This window comes from Ambystoma mexicanum, chromosome 1q, assembly GCF_040938575.1.
Source record: "Ambystoma mexicanum isolate Mex_15411 chromosome 1q, UKY_AmexF1_1, whole genome shotgun sequence".
Classification (NCBI taxonomy): domain Eukaryota; kingdom Metazoa; phylum Chordata; class Amphibia; order Caudata; family Ambystomatidae; genus Ambystoma; species Ambystoma mexicanum.
Genome location: NC_090922.1, coordinates 1257748963 through 1257766494, shown reverse-complemented (window position 1 = coordinate 1257766494; position 17532 = coordinate 1257748963). Strand labels below are relative to the sequence as shown.

Here is a 17532-nt window from a genome sequence, read left to right as displayed (position 1 = left end):
GGACATTGGGGTCAAGCAATGTTTTTTTAAAGAGTGAAAGGACCCAGGCATCTTTTGAGTTGTTAGGGACAGTGTTCTGAGCAAAGGAATTGTTGATGAGCGAAGTGGTAAATGGGGCGAGTTCTGTGACACATTCTTATGATCTTGGAGACCTCAGCAATGGAAACAGGTCTGAATTTCAATGGAGGGTGTTTGCCTAGGTTGTGGGTGTCAAGGATGGGGCTGGAGCGATTATCTTGCTTTTTTATTGGAAATTTTAGATTGGAGCATTTAGATTTTGTCGAAGAGAGCTTTTTGGATATTGGTGCACATGTTTCAGGTGGGTTGATTGGGGGCTCTATTTCCCTCAGAATGGTAGAGTTCTCTACTCCGTGATGTGGCATTGGCAATTCGCTCATTGTACATAAGGCTCTTTGCTTGTTTGTATTTTTTGGCAGAGACTACTGCGGTAATTCCACCGAAAATGTCCCATTGGGTCCATATGGGGATTTACGCGGCCACTTGTAATCCGGCAGTAATACTGCCGGACCAAGTGTCAGTAACGGTAACACAGACTGGTGGTATCTGGACGGATACCACTTCTAATTTCTTTAGTATATTGTGCTCAATATAACATGCTGTAGTATATGGTGCTTTGTTGTTTAATCTAATAATCCACTATTTGGGAATACGTTTTGCAAAAGTGTGTTTTTTGTGGTGCAGTTAATGAATGCTTATTTATTTTATTTTTATTTTTATTTTGTTTGCTTGTTAGGCGCTTATACAATAAGAAAATACTGTTTCAAAGGGCCCATGGGGCAAGGACGAGAGCAGGAGTGGGTAATACATTAAAGTACATTAAAAACGCAATATATAAGAGCTGTGTGGGGAAGAGGAAGACAGGACAAACCTACTATGCCTTGTGAGTATTCAGAACGTGCAAGTGCAGCAAGGAAGAAGACAGGGGGTCAGTACTGTGGAGATTGAGCTAATGAGTGAGCCACAGATGAAGTGCTAGGAATGTTGAGTGCTACACAGCCTGGAGCCGCAAGGGGTGAAAGTGCGAGCCACCAGGGTGGAGGGTGTAAGTGCAAGTGCAGATAAACAGGAGCTGGGACGATTGCGTGCAGGAGTTCAGGGAGGATGCATAAGGGCCCAGGACACCAATTGCAGCAACTGTGAGATTAGCAGGTGAGTGAAGAACGGAAGGAGGAGGTAAAGAGGAGAGTCATAAGGAGCTTGCGGAATTCAAGAAGATCCTGCTCAGGGCACAGAGGAAGGGGGAGGCTGTTCCATAGGAGGGAGCCAGCTGTGGTAAGTGAACGACCACCTGCCCTCTATTTAGCAACATTCTTTACACACATAGAGTTAAAGCCAAAGGAGCTTAGTGGTCTAGAGGGCAGAGTATTTAGTAAGATAAAGTTGAAGATAGTGTGGTCCCCGGGCCCAGACCACCTTGTGGATGATGCAGAGGGATTTGAATTTAATCTGTGCTGCAACCGGGAGCCAGTGAAGACTTTTTAGTGCATGAGAGATGCGGTCCCTGGGCTTAAGGCCAAAAATAAGTCTTGCTGCTCTATTCTGGATTTCGTAGAGGGGTCGCAGACTGGAAATGGTAGATTCAGGAGGAGGCTATTGCAATAGTCAAGTCTAGAGAGAACGACGGCTTGAGCCACTTTGAGCCTCTGTGGGAAAGTGAGAAAAGGGAGAATTCCTTGGATAAGGAAGAACCGAAAGTGGGACTTCTTGGCAATGTCCTGAGTGTGAGGGAGGAAGGAGAGAGAGGAGTCGAAGATCACTCCGAGGTTTCTGGCTTCAGAAGAGGGCGCAGGGGAGAGCCCAAAGAGGAAGGCCAGAGTGAAGGGTAGAAGGATCTCAGTTTTACAGGCATTGAGGCAGAGATCATTGAAACACGTTTAATAATTTATGGGAATTGGGCGGCGACATTGCCACAGACAGTGGTTCAACCCATTTATTTTCTGACCAATGTCAAGAAGAACAGGTTCGGCAGCACAACCTTCGCAGTTGCTGGTTCTCTCCCGTGGAACAACATCCCTATCAGAAATAAAGAGATCCATCTGAGATGACCACGCTTGAAAAGGGTCCTTCCAGGACTTTTCATTGATTTATTACAATCCACCTGGGATCCATTCTGGCCCAATAACACAGGATTTCTAACTACTAGATACAATGATGACTTGAATGACCACCATTCCCACCTGCACTATTTTAATTGTTCCCCTGCCTGAACCACGGTAACCTTCACTTATGTTATTAATTAGTACCCGCATATCATATCATGTGTCTCGTTTTCTCTTCCCTATGTGCTTAACTGATCTAGAATGTACCAAGGCTGCGATTGCCGGAGACCTTGGCGTCCTTCGCTCGCGTAGGTTGCCCATGTGTCTTTTGTAGCGAGGGACTCAAGCCAAGGCACTGTTTGTGTCGGCGGGCCATGCAGCTAATTACGTAGAGCATGGCAATCGCCCCACCCTCTCGCAGCACCCACCCTCCTTCAATTGTAATTGTAATTATAGTCAAGGCGGGCGAGTGGTGCCGCAATGCTTCGGGCAGTCACGATAGCACGGGCCATTACAGGAGAGGAAGGTTTCCTTAGCTGTGAACATTAATGGGGAGTTTTTTCGAACAGCAATGTCAGCCCTTCACTGCTCCTACAGGGTGTGCTTTAGCAACAAGCAGCAATAGAAGTCGGCTACAGTAGTATATGCAAGGCACGGTACAACATGCAGTATTGTAAAATAAACTGCATATACAGTAAGTACCAATTGTTACCTGAACGCATTAGAAATACAGAGCTTCATGATCCTTACTCTGTAAATACAATCACAATACCAATTACTGATGACAACTACATACAGTAGTACTCGACTTAATTGCATCTGATAGACCAACAACACATCTCCTCCTTTTTTCAACAGGAAGCTCTCAGGGTGATTCTTCTACATTACCAGCGACATTAATCTCAAACTAAACTATAGCTACAAGAATGACTACTGACTATCCTTTTCTATATGTATGTATGTTCCCCAATTGCAGACCAATATGAATATATAAAATATCACACATGGGTGATCATAATAGTGACTCTGTTCTCCGAGTCGCAGACATTCCTTACCTTTACATCACGAAGACAGTCCTGAAGTAGGTGGCAAGAATAAGAGAGCCCACCGAAACCGGTCGACAGATACAGGGCGACAGCAAAAAAATGTTGCTTCAGTCCCTGACACAACAAAAGGGGTCCACCTAGATACAAGAGTGTACAGATCCCTTACTACATTAGGCTTCGCAGAAAATGTGTTTTAACTCTTCATTTAGAGTGTTTCTTTTAATAGGGATATACTGACCCTACAGTACTGGCCAATAAAGTAATCATTGCCACAATACTGTACAAAAACCATCCTGTCCCGAAAATGTTGATGTTCTATATGAGTAATGTACTAAACTGGTTACCCTTGTCTTGAATAGGCAGATGTAAGACACAAACTGGTACTGAAGTTGAAAGAAAAAAGAGAATATAAATTGGTAGAGCATGAATGGATATTAATATCAGACTTCGGCCTTTGTTTTAGTTGTTTTTTTCTTCCTTCCCCACCTTGGGCAGTTGGCACTTTCCTTCCTCCCACTTGGGTCATGGATGACGGGATTGGAATCAGGGAAATGAGACCTGAATTAGGGTGACGGGAATCAATGTATCCCATGAAGGTGTGCAGGACTTCCTCCTCCTCTTCTATCAGCCTGTCTGAATACCGTGTCTCGCCTTAGGTAGTCCCATCCTCCCTCGCTCATCCACCCCCAGAGTTGGGATCCAAAAGCGATGGCCCTCCCCGGGCCACCTGAATAGAGGTCTCTCTGGGTTTTAATGGGAGAATACCCCTAGGTTCCTCACAACCCCTAGGATATGGTGTTCTATGCCTCTTTCCCAAAAAGCACTGGTTAAACCCACCCAAATTCCTCCAGAATACCATGATTTTCTCGATGTATTTGACCCAAAAGAAGCCAACAAATTGCCACCTCAGAGAGTATGACTGACGTATAGAAATGTACTGAGACAAAAAAATCCCTTATGGTAGGACCTTGTGCTCTATCCAAGAAAGAAAAAACCTCATCTTAAAACAATATATAATTGATCATCTTGAAAAAGTGTTTATACACCATTTCACATCCCCTGCTGGCGCTCCTATATTTTTTATTCCTAAAAAGGTTGAATCAGAACTCTGACCCTGTATTGACTATAGGCAACTCAACGCTATCACCATCAAAAATCGGTATCCTTTACCACTAATCCAAGTTTCGTTGGATTAAGCTCAAGATAGTAACAGGTCAGAAGGCAGGTCAGTGTTGGGGAATTAGGTGTTTAGATTTAGTTAGTGCTCTTTCCTGATTGCTACTTTATTGGATATTTAGGTTAATTGAGGACAGCTCCTCCTTCAAAGATAATTATATTTTATATTTTAAACCATAGATATTGCCTGTATTCTAGGGCAGTACTTTCATGTGTTGTTGGTTCCTTTCCCTAATTACACTCCCTTTGTAATTTTCACTGCAGCTCCTGTCTGGATATAAGAGAACAAGGGGCTGGGGGGGTCATGTAGCATCCCGCCTGGGGGTCCCTATCCCACTGTGTATGTCTATTTATTTACCTGTGGGTGCATTCCTCCTGGGTGGGTGATGTATTACCTCTAGGACTCCTGAGGATGGCAAACTCTAGGGACGTTCCACAATTTGACAGGTTAGATGCATGCTAACCTAGATATCCGGTCATGTAAATGTTTCTACCCCAACAAACATTTTATATGGTTTGGTTATATTGTCTTGGAAGAGGGTCAATACTATTTAGTAATGGAAGTCACAATTCTACCTGTATTATGGCCCACCCAAAATATATTTTTGCTCTCTCTTGGCTTCCCAACCACAGATCAGGGTAACAGTAAATGGCCATGCAATGACAATCTCCTGCGGGAACAGAACATTAGGGAGTTTTTCGTGGAAGAGATTGAACACTACTATGCTGATAATGAGAGAGATGATGTTTCTCCCCCAGTGATGTCGGTAGAAAGCCAAGGCGACTCTCATTGGCTTATTGATCTCTGTAAGGGGTTTGGGGGAAGAGGAACAGACTTGTATGGGAAAACACACTTGGAACGGAACTTCAGGATCTTGATGAAGAACAAAGGGGCTTTGGAGGATATGCTGAAGAGGTCTACATAAAGTACAAGTGAGAGCCAAACTTAAATTTGAAAATATTCAAGAAGTTCGGTTTCGCAGAGCAACATTATTATGAGAAAGATTACAAAGCCTGTAAATTGTTACAAGGTGCTTGCGTATTCAACGTTTGGATCGTTAAGTGGTTAGTTTGACTTATTTCTTAAGGGGCGAGAATAGGGACTTGCATGCAATTGTGAGCAGGTTTGTTAAATATTATAAACAATTGTATTCCTTAGAAGAGGCCATTATGGCCAAACACATTGAAAATCATTTTCAGGACTTGTGTTAGATACATTGTCTCTGATTGCTATGGAATCTTTGGATATATGTGAAAATGTTGAAAGGGAAAGGTGCACGGTCTGAAACCAGCGCTAAAGGGTATTATTTATTTTATATTTTCCTATCTTTATTGTATAGGGAGCGGAGGGACCCCCACAATCCCCCAGTACCATTATAGCGAACAATGGTGCGGGGGACAACTCGCAACCCTGTGTCACCTTGTTCGCAATAATGGCACCATAGAATGTATTTGTTCGAAATGTTCAGCTAAAATTCGAACAAATATACCATACAGATTTTTTCCCCGATCATTTCTACGGATAACGGAATCTTTAGATGCCCCAGTCACAACAGGGTTGGTGACTTTGGCAATTAGAGAGATGCATTCTAAAAATGCTTAAAGACCGGTTGGTTTCACTGTCGATTTCTAAAAAAGGTTTTTGTAGATCCTTGGCTTTAAGCCTCACATGATTTGGAGCAGGCCTCAAACAGTGCTATTGACAAATGGCACTCAGTGAATAAGAAATGATGTGCTATGTGCATTTGGAGAACTAATGCTGAACCTGATGTATTTGGAAGATAATCTTCTGACCCGGTCTTGATTCTTGATTTCCATTGTTGATGAAAAAGCTTTCAACAAGGTGTGTTGGAAATTCCAAAGGTAGATCCTTGGGCCTTTTGATTCTGGTCATAATTGGCTGCAATGGTTTGGAGAAGAGTACTCTACATGGATGGCAAAGGTAAGTGTGAATGCTCAACCATTTATGCTAAGTACGGGCATGGTTGCCCTGTATCACTTATTTTTTTTTTGCTAGAGTGAAAGCACCTTTAGCTTCACAGATACAGTGTTCAGACGACATCTTGCGACCCAAATTAATGTAGATAAATTGTTACTTCTTTGGGAGTAGGAACACAGAATTTGGCTGTAGAATTTGAGCTTGTCCCTTTCAAGAGCCCCAGTGATAGAATAAAATATCTTGCGGTGTAGGTAACGTCAATATCTTTCAACCTTGTACAAAATTAATTATCCAACTCACTTGGGGGCAATTTGCTTAGGCCTGCCGTCATGAAAGACATTATGATTTTCCTTGATGGCAAGATTTATTGCACTCAAAATATATTTTTTAAGATTGTAAGGGAATTGCTCTTGAATCAAAACCACTTTTCTTTTCTTCCTTTGAAATGGAAACTACTATAGGATTGGCTTTCATATTTTAATCCTCAAGGGTGGAAAGGGCTTTTCAGGCATAAAAAGCTTATTTCTGAGTGGCTGTGCTCTGTGTTTTGCCAGACTTTTTGAGGAATCCCAGCTAAATTATGGCATACTTTAAAGAGCATGAGCTTGTGCCCAGTTATAGTGATGGAATGGTTATGGAAGCCACATTTGGTGGTCCCTATAGCAGTGTAGCATCACCCAACACTGGGCTATTATGCAAGGTATGGCGGGATTGCAGACTTTCTATTCTCCCGATGCCCGGGCCTTTTGCTGTCAATTGTTTTTGAGCCCCCACTTTTAATAAGGAAATACATGATGCAATTCGTTTTCAGTCATACTTTGCGTTGGGTCTGGACCGAGTTGGGCAATTATGGAATAAGTTTCATTCAATAGTATTCTCGAACTGGAACTACTAGTGTTAAATATAGGAATGTTCCCTCCATACTTATAAGGGGTTATATTCCTGGATAATGTAAGCAGAAGATGGCTTGCCTGTTGAGTGGGTTTGAGCAGATTCCTAATACATACATGATATATAAAGGTTTGGTATATGCAGTTACAGGGTGATCGTTCGGGTTTAAGCTTTGGTCTCTATACGGGCAGGTGTTGAATGAGCACAAGACTTTGGGCCTCATTACAAGGTTGCCAGTGCGTGACAAAATTGTGTAAATTCAGTTACCAACCCTTTTTCCGCTCTGCCAAACTACAAGTTTGAAACTACAACAAGTTTGGCAGAATGACCAAGGGCGGAATTACGGAGTGGTAATTCAGCTGATTTTTGGATCCACTTTTCTGCCAATAATCCCCAAAGGATTTACACCGCCTGCCACCACTTGTAATCCTGTGGTAAACCCACGGGACCAAGTGGCGGTAACAGTAATTCTGTTTGGCGGTATTCTGGTGGATTTACTACCAAAATACAGTCAAACTGGTAATGAGGCCCTCGGCTTTACTTTGTATTAGATTTCTTTGTCCAAGCCTGATTTGCATATGGTCTTTCCCCTTCTGTAATGGCTTGGCAGGCGAAGAACGATGGTCTGGAGTGTTGCCCCGAGCAATGCCAGTGGTTAAGATTCAGTCTAAACCTTCCAGCCATCACCTCTTTGTTTTTGCTTTGTCACCCCGAGTGGGGCAGGTATGCCCAGACATGGGTCCCCTGCCTGCTGGGCCTAGAGATCCAAGCTACTCCTCACTGATGACGCCCAGCAAGGCTGAAACATGTCTGGGGATGCTTGTGGTCTCGTGCAGAAGGGATGTGACCTAGCAGTTTGGGCTGGACTGCCCCTTTTGGGGTGGGGCCAAGCCTGATTTGCATATGGTCTTTCCCCTTCTGTAATGGCTTGGCAGGCGAAGAACGATGGTCTGGAAGGTTGCCCCGAGCAATGCCAGTGGTTAAGATTCAGTCTAAACCTTCCAGCCATCACCTCTTTGTTTTTGCTTTGTCACCCCGAGTGGGACGGGTATGCCCAGACATGGGTCCCGTGCCTGCTGGGCCTAGAGATCCAAGCTACTCCTCTCTGATGACGCCCAACAAGGCTGAAACATATCTGGGGATGCTTGTGGTCTCGTGCAGAAGGGATGTGACCTAGCAGTTCGGGCTGGACTGCCTCTTTTGGGGTGGGGCCAAGCCTGATTTGCATATGGTCTTTCCCCTTCTGTAATGGCTTGGCAGGCGAAGAACGATGGTCTGGAGGGTTGCTTCGAGCAATGCCAGTGGTTAAGATTCAGTCTAAACCTTCCAGCCATCACCTCTTTGTTTTTGCTTTGTCACCCCGAGTGGGACGGGTATGCCCAGACGTGGGTCCCGTGCCTGCTGGGCCTAGAGACCCAAGCTACTCCTCACTGATGAGCCCCAACAAGGGCAAAACATGTTTGGGGATGCTTTTGGTCTCGTGCAGAAGGGATGTGACCTAGCATTTCGGGTTGGACTGCCCCTTTTGGGGTGGGGCCAAGCCTGATTTGCATATGGTCTTTCCCCTTCTGTAATGGCTTTGCAGGCGAAGAACGATGGTCTGGAGGGTTGCCCCGAGCAATGCCAGTGGTTAAGATTCAGTCTAAACCTTCCAGCCATCACCTCTTTGTTTTTGCTTTGTCACCCCGAGTGGGACGGGTATGTCCAGATGTGGGTCCCGTGCCTGCTGGGCCTAGAGACCCAAGCTACTCCTCACTGATGAGACTCAACAAGGGCAAAACATGTTTGGGGATGCTTGTGGTCTCATGCAGAAGGGATGTGACCTAGCAGTTCAGGCTGGACTGCCCCTTTTGGGATAGGACCAAGCCTGATTTGCATAAGGTTTTTCCCCTTCTATAATGGCTTGGCAGGCTGAAAAACGATGGTCTGGAGGGTTGCCCAGAGCTTTGCCCGTGCTTATGATTCATTCAAAACCTTCCAGCCATCAACTTTCTGGTTTGCTAAAGTCACCCCGAGTGGTACGGGTATGCCCAGACGTGAGCCCCGAGTCTGCCGGGCCTAGAGACCCAAGCTACTCCTCACTGATGACGCCCAACAAGGCTGAAACATGTCTGGGGATGCTTGTGGTCTCGTGCAGAAGGGATGTGACCTAGCAGTTCGGGCTGGACTGCCCCTTTTGGGATAGGACCAAGCCTGATTGCATAAGGTTTTTCCCCTTCTGTAATGGCTTGGCAGGCTGAAAAACGATGATCTGGAGGGTTGCCCAGAGCTTTGCCCGTGGTTATGATTCATTCAAAACCTTCCAGCCATCAACTTTCTGGTTTGCTAAAGTCACCCCGAGTGGGACGGGTATGCCCAGACGTGGGTCCTGAGTCTGCCGGTCCTAGAGACCCAAGCTACTCCTCACTGATGACGCCCAATAAGGCTGAAACATGTCTGGGGATGCTTGTGGTCTCGTGCAGAAGGGATGTGACCTAGCAGTTCGGGCTGGACTGCCCCTTTTGGGATAGGACCAAGCCTGATTTGCATAAGGTTTTTCCCCTTCTGTAATGGCTTGGCAGGCTGAAAAACAATGGTCTGGAGGGTTGCCCAGAGCTTTGCCCGTGGTTATGATTCATTCAAAACCTTCCAGCCATCAACTTTCTGGTTTGCTAAAGTCACCCCGAGTGGTACGGGTATGCCCAGACGTGCTAGTCTGCCGGGCCTAGAGACCCAAGCTACTCCTCACTGATGACGCCCAACAAGGCTGAAACATGTCTGGGGATGCTTGTGGTCTCGTGCGGAAGGGATGTGACCTAGCAGTTCGGGCTGGACTGCCCCTTTTGGGATAGGACCAAGTCTGATTTGCATAAGGTTTTTCTCCTTCTGTAATGGCTTGGCAGGCTGAAAAACGATGATCTGGAGGGTTGCCCAGAGCTTTGCCCGTGGTTATGATTCATTCAAAACCTTCCAGCCATCAACTTTCTGGTTTGCTAAAGTCACCCCGAGTGGGACGGGTATGCCCAGACGTGGGTCCCGAGTCTGCCGGTCCTAGAGACCCAAGCTACTCCTCACTGATGACGCCCAACAAAGCTGAAACATGTCTGGGGATGCTTGTGGTCTCGTGCAGAAGGGATTTGACCTAGCAGTTCGGGCTGGACTGCCCCTTTTGGGATAGGACCAAACCTGATTTGCATAAGGTTTTTCCCCTTCTGTAATGGCTTGGCAGGCTGAAAAACGATGATCTGGAGGGTTGCCCAGAGCTTTGCCCGTGGTTATGATTCATTCAAAACCTTCCAGCCATCAACTTTCTGGTTTGCTAAAGTCACCCCGAGTGGGACGGGTATGCCCAGACGTGGGTCCCGAGTATGCCGGTCCTAGAGACCCAAGCTACTCCTCACTGATGACCGCCCAACAAGGCTGAAACATGTCTGGGGATGCTTGTGGTCTCATACAGAAGGGATGTGACCTAGCAGTTCGGGCTGGACTGCCCCTTTTGGGATAGGACCAAGCCTGATTTGCATAAGGTTTTTCCCCTTCTGTAATGGCTTGGCAGGCTGAAAAACGATGTTGCCCAGAGCTTTGCCCGTGGTTATGATTCATTCAAAACCTCCCAGCCATCAACTTTCTGTTTTGCTAAAGTCACCCCGAGTTGGATGGGTATGCCCAGACGTGGTTCCCGAGTCTGCCGGACCTAGACAACCAAGCTACTCCTCACTGATGACGCCCAACAAGGCTGAAACATGTCTGGGGATGCTTGTGGTCTCGTGCAGAAGGGATGTGACCTAGCAGTTCGGGCTGGACTGCCCCTTTTGGGATAGGACCAAGCCTGATTTGCATAAGGTTTTTCCCCTTCTGTAATGGCTTGGCAGGCTGGAAAACGATGGTCTGGGGGGTTGCCCAGAGCTTTGCCCGTGGTTATGATTCATTCAAAACCTTCCAGCCATCAACTTTCTGTTTTGCTAAAGTCACCCGGAGTGGGACGGGCATGCCCAGACGTGGGTCCCGAGTCTGCCGGGCCTAGAGACCCAAGCTACTCCTCACAGCTACTCCTCACTGATGACGCCCAACAAGGCTGAAACATGTCTGGAGATGCTTGTGGTCTCGTGCAGAAGGGATGTGACCTAGCAGTTCGGGCTGGACTGCCCCTTTTGGGATAGGACCAAGCCTGATTTGCATAAGGTTTTTCAGGCTTGGCAGGCTGAAAAACGATGATCTGGAGGGTTGCCCAGAGCTTTGCCCGTGGTTATGATTCATTCAAAACCTTCCAGCCATCAACTTTCTGTCTGATTACACGCCATTTTACTGGTAACCAAAGGAAGCCTATAATTATTTACAGTGCATCAGCCTTGAAATCCCCCTGGCAGACTTCAAATTCTACAATAACACAACATTTTTCTTTTCACAGCAACACCTCCCAGGGGCCACATGTGTACACCATTTTTACCACGCCGAAGTGTTTCAGTGGGTGGAAGACACACCTTTGAAAGTCATTGAATTGATGTAAATTCATACCATTTTTCTGGTCTAAGGTTCTTTCATGAATTAATGAGCTAGATGGAATTGAAAAAACTCTTGATCCTTTATTGCTAATTTCTAATCTCCATGGCAAAGAAGAACAGATTGTTGTCCTCCTACACATGATAGATCATTTATTGATTGCAGCAGTCTTGGGAGGATAGCTCAGGGGCAACGTGCTCGCCTTAGAAGTAAGACGACACGGAGCAACACAGGTTCGATCCCCGGGTCCGCACTTAGAAACCTCTGGGTTTTAAGCACGTTATAAATAACCTATAATATCATAGCAAGAGCTCATGTTACTTCAGTGTGGCAGCAACCTAAACCACTAACGAAAGACGAGTGGTTGAATAAAGCCAGGAACTCTATTGCACGGAGGCTCTTACTGCCTGGATAAATTAGGATAATCAAGATTTTGCATATGGAGTGGTTTCCTATCTGTTCAAAATATGGTACAGCATTTACTTCTTTCTCATGATTACCACTGTCGTCTTTTTCTGATTGCTTTAATTTTTTGGCATTCCTTTTTTCTTTTCTGCCAATATGCTAAGAATCCTGAAAGGTTGGGTAGAGACGGGAGCAGGAGGGCAAAGTAAGGGTTGAGGGCCATAATAATATTAACAACACAGTTTCTAGTTGAACGACATGCACTAAGATGCCTGAGGTGCCTTTTATGGGGTGAGTTACTTCTTTGTCAGTTATATTATGGTCTTGGTTATGGTGTGTATTGTTAATTGAATCTATGTTAATCTGTAAAGTCTCCTTGATATGTTTGAACAATAGATCATAAATAGATGATTTCATTAAAAAAAGAATACTTTGACTGTGCATTATGGTTTACTACATGTTTCCATGTGTTATTCTTCAACATTTAGGCTAATAATCTGAAGAAGATACTTCAAGGAATTATGGATTATTACCATGAGGTATGGAAGAGAGTTGCATGTGTTTTTATTGTTTTTAAGGTTTTGTCAGTCAAGTTAAGATTTGCATTGCCTATATTTCAATTGGTTCAACAAGCGTTTCATAAATTTATAAATTACAGAGGTTTTCAAAAATCTCTTCAGCAGAAATACAAATTTATGACAGCAATATGAATGTATTTTATATGTGCAACATCCACAAAACAAATCATATGTACGGTGTTTAAATGGCAAGTCATTCTCTGCACCTATCTGAAAGCAATGTTCTGAGATGTTTGTAGTAAAATGCTACCAGTATTTATGTTAAAAATGTTAAATGTTTAAACAATCATCATGGTGATACTGGACATACCCTATAAGCAACAAGCGTTTTTAAGATCACTTGGTTGCTACTGTATTTGAATGTTGTAGTGTCCACTATGCTTTTTGTAATTATATGACATTGTTTTATTTGCATTGTTATTAAAAGAACACAAACTCTCAATAAACTTAAACGTGGCTTTAGATAGATCATGACATTTTACCTCCTGTCCTCTTTTATTTCCTTTTGCCACAAATGTAAGTTTTACCGTTTGCATCTTCATTTGCGAGAAAGACAGGGAGAAAAAGAGAGAGGGGGGTTTCCTTAAGATGCCGACCCATTTTCTTGTAGCACAAGGAGGAGTCCCCTACCCATGGGTCAATAGCTAAGACATGGCCTTGACTCCCTCTGGAGGGTCACTCAAGAGGTAAAATGGCAGAGCATCTGATGGGACTCTGACACCCAGATAAGTCAGTGGAATCAGACTGCTAATTAAAAAAATAAAATTGAGTGTATTTCTATGGCCCATCTGCTGTAGTTCTTTCCCAGACACATGAAAGTGACTGTGCCTAGCAGTTTCCCTCCTCACTTGCTGTCCTTGTACCCCACAGTTATCTTAAGGCTGCAGTGTATCATTTCTTTTATCTCGGCTTGACATCCCAAAAACGGGGATCCAAATGTGACAGAGCCTGTGCTGGTGGAAACCAGTTTGTGTGATTTCCCCAACCTCAGTGTGGAAGACAGCTGGGATGTTGTGCAAGCATGATGTAATATCTCAATTCATTATTAGGAAGTTATTTAATATTAATACGTTATTTAAATAACGTTAGTATCTTGAACTAGGCCACACGTTCCTGCCTTGTTTTACTTGTAGTCCCCTTTCTTTATGTCCGCGCCCTGATGCCTGTGGGCTTTTTACGCGTAACAAAAAATAAATACAAATATAAATAAATATTCAAGATGAAATCTCCTCTTCTTTTCTTTTGTGCAAGTCTCACAATTAAATTAATGATCTACTGCAGAACGCTCATATACATATATAAATGTCATGCCATAGATAATTTTTTGATCTCCCTCTTGTCACAGCTGAGAGATCAACAAACACACCCGAAGCCAAAGATTAAGGTCAACAACTATTGTTAGAAACACAAGAAAATAAATGATGTGCTTTAACTGAGATAACAGGGTGGTGTCCTTGAAGCACACAACTTGGTCAGGCTTTCCTTAGTAGCGTGGTCATCTGTATGTCACTCTCTCCCCTAAACAATTCTGCCTTCTTGGCAGGAAACAGTTAGTCTCTGGTTTATAAAGCTTGGCATATCTTTCTTGTCTTCACATAGCATCTTTCTTGTCTGTTGATGGTCCTCAAGAAAGTCTGGTAGGCCTGGCATCACCACCCCATGTCCTTGGCGCGTGCGTATGGTGCACAGGTCCCAAAACCATTAGCAGAATTTGAATGCAGGGTGTTCAGGGATAAACACCCCTCTTTGCAGGCTGTTTAGGCCTTTTCCTAATTCTCTCCTCCAACATCTTATGAATTTCTCGAGTTGCATGGGCCATGTTCTTGTCTCTCTTGCTACCCCTTTCGTCAGGCAAATCCTTCTTGCTAGTTTCTCCTATCTAGTCTTTCTGTTCTTTCTGGTTTATAGTGACATTTTCGAATTTAATAATTTCGAATGCATTAATTTCGAATCAAAAATGTCGAAAAAAAATGTCGAATTTTTATTTATTTATTTTTAATGAGGGGTTCTCCCCAACCCCCCCTTTTTAAATAACCCTTTTTTACTAGCCAAACCCCAAAAAACATATAAAATAAAAAAATAAATATTAAAAAAAAATGTGACATTTTGTTTTCCGAAATTAATGCATTCGAAATTATTCATTCCACATTTTAACTGGACACTGTTCTTTCTCACCTCTTCTCTTCCCTCCTCCATCATTCTATTCCTTCCCACTTCAATGTTCCGCCATATGCTTACCTTCTCCCTCACTTTTCTCTCTCTTGCCTCTGCTCTTAATTCTCCGTCCTTCTCTCTTTTTCTTTCATGCCTCTGCTCTTGACACTCCCACCTTCACCTCTGCTCTCTCTCTTTCTCGCCTTTGCTCTTGACTCTCCCTTCTACACCTCTGCTCTTCTTTCACTCTCTCTAACCTCTGTTCTGGACTCTTCTGCCTTCATCTCTTCTCTCATTTCTCATTCCTCCACCTCTGCTGTTCCTTCATCACCTTCTCTTGATTGACACTCTTCCTTTCCTCCTCAAACCCTGCCACTCACCAATAGCCACCTCGCTACGCATGCACCTGACTCCCTCTCCAGTAGTCCGCCGGACCCCTTTTTTCCTTCTTCTAGGGTGGTTTATTGTTCAAGGGCATTCAGGTGTGAGGAACATGTGTATGTACTTGGGTACTAGATGCTCTCCTCTGGACTACAGATTCGACAGAGGTCAGTGTTTGGCTGGTGGTTCATGCCACGACTCTGCCAGCCAATGTGATAAACTGTCTATCTGCTATCTTGGACTTATTTCACAGGCGGGTGACCCAACTGTTGGTGTTAAGATCTTGCTATCCATGCATTTTATATTCATGTATACGTTTAGTGTTCTGATATGTCTGGCTTTCAAGGCTTTCTGGTGTCTTCTCTGGCAGCTCCGTGAACCACATGGTCTTTCACCCGAACTCTATTGTGCTTTCCATGAGACAACAACTTTCCACACTGTAATTGAGTGTTATGGCCAACAGAATGCAACTAGGTATGGGGTGGGGAGCCTGGGAGATCTGCCATATATCCCCTCCCGTGCCTGCTGTACATGGCCCTCAGGGTCACCCAGTCCCAAGCAGCTCTAAGCTCAAACATAGGACTTTGTCACACTTTGAAATTGTTTCTGATATAGTTTTGGTGTGGTTGTTTTTGAGTGATGTCTGTGGTCCCTATAGCAGCATTTTGTAAATATGCCCAGATGGCTAAACAAGTTTATCAAATACCTGTTGATCCCTTTCTTCCTGACTAGACTGGTACCAGATTTCCTTGTGAATTTAGAGAGTTGTGGTTGACAAGGATTCAAAAGATATCTCAGGGGAGAACAGCCGGTTACCTGACACCTTTGGGCCCTCAACAGGCAGCACCAGTTCCCCAAATGAATACATCCAGGGTTACATATCCCCCTTTATTTCTATGTTGATATCGTTGTAAAATCTGCACTTCTCCACAGCGTAGCTGTGTCCTTTTTGGCTACTTCAAATGCTACAACTTTAATCGGCGTTGCATACCTGGCCATTGCTCCCTATGGCTACATACCTATTAGCACCAACTTGGATGCTGGAACCAATAGCCGCCCGAAGGCTTCCATTACCTCTCGAAGTGTCTCAGTCTAACAGGCTTGTATCGTGATCCAGCCCCAGACTGGTAGAAATCACTTCTATTTACTTTACATCACAAGAATAACCTGTATCCTACATAGTTTTGCATCTTAGACTAGATTACCCAATGATAAGTCAGACTTGACACATGATAGTGGTTCAATTACATAAATGCATCAGGTCCCAGAACAACATAATGTGGTTCTATACATTTCCGAGAGGAGTGATCAGTGCATGTGGTGCGCCTATGAGTGCTTCATCTGTATTTTGAAGGGAGAGCTAAATGCTTTGAACAGAAACACTGCAATGGGTCATATTGGCATCCAAATACTGCTTGTATAATCAATGATACAAAAACTGAGTAGAATTTGGGACTTAAAATATTAACAATATGTACACTTACAGTTGGGTAGGATGATGTTATTGTTGGTGTGAGGACCTGCTTCAAGACACTAGGTGCATCTTGAGAGTAATTTAAATGCCTGGGGGTGTGGGGATTTTCTGTGAGTAGAGTCAAGCACAGAGTCAATGTTTTACCAGAGTAGTGTAATAAAATATAGGCAGTGCTCATTCACAAGTCAGGCTGAAGTCATATTTGCAGTTACAGAGGGATAAAGGCTTAAAGCAGTGTTATGGAGTGATTAAGGTACTTTAGAGCCAGCAGCATATATTGTAATGTCTCTTTCTTTATTGGTGGAAAGGATAGGCTCGCAGCTACGACCCTTCGGTCCTCCTTCTTTTCTCCAACTGTCAACCAACCTTTGTTCCAGATCAGGCCTCACCATTATCTCTCTCGTCAATATTCTTCACAACTACTTCATTCCTAAGACCTCCCTTCCTTCTCTTTCATTCACCCTCTAACAGCACCTCACCCAAAGCTTCATCTGACCACCGCCATTCTCTCCTTACTCCACACTCCCCCCACCTTTTACCAATACAGAAGATCCTAGATCCTTCATCACCTGTACCTACTCTGAGAACTTGGACTACCACTTTCTCACTCTCCCCGGCATCCTGAGTTTTATCACATCCCCAGGTGTTACCACCCCTTCCCTACAACAATTTCTTCCAACATACCTTACTTTTGTTTTCACCACCCTCTCTTTAATTTTATCTTTCAAACCTTCTATTTGGTTTGCGCCCCCTCAAAACTTCAAATGGTGATGCACCAGTCACTGTGTAGGGTGCTAACCTGTACTGAAATACTCTCTCCATCACTGCCCTGATCCAGTAACCTCTGGTCCCAACCGCAATGCATATTGCATCCGGTTGAACCTCTCCACACATCTCTTACCCTGCGTGTGATACAAAGCTGCAGTCACATACTCAATCCCATACCTCT

At 44.2% G+C, this 17532-nt stretch overlaps 1 protein-coding gene across 1 annotated transcript in view; it reads left to right on the top strand.

Annotated features, from left to right (window-relative positions):
- Positions 1 to 17532, top strand: part of HOOK1 (hook microtubule tethering protein 1) — a 1744708-nt gene that overhangs the window by 246070 nt on the left and 1481106 nt on the right. The window contains exon 4 of the mRNA XM_069642072.1: positions 12485 to 12535. Coding sequence (XP_069498173.1) covers positions 12485 to 12535 — 51 coding nt within the window. The remainder of the gene's footprint in view (positions 1 to 12484; positions 12536 to 17532) is intronic.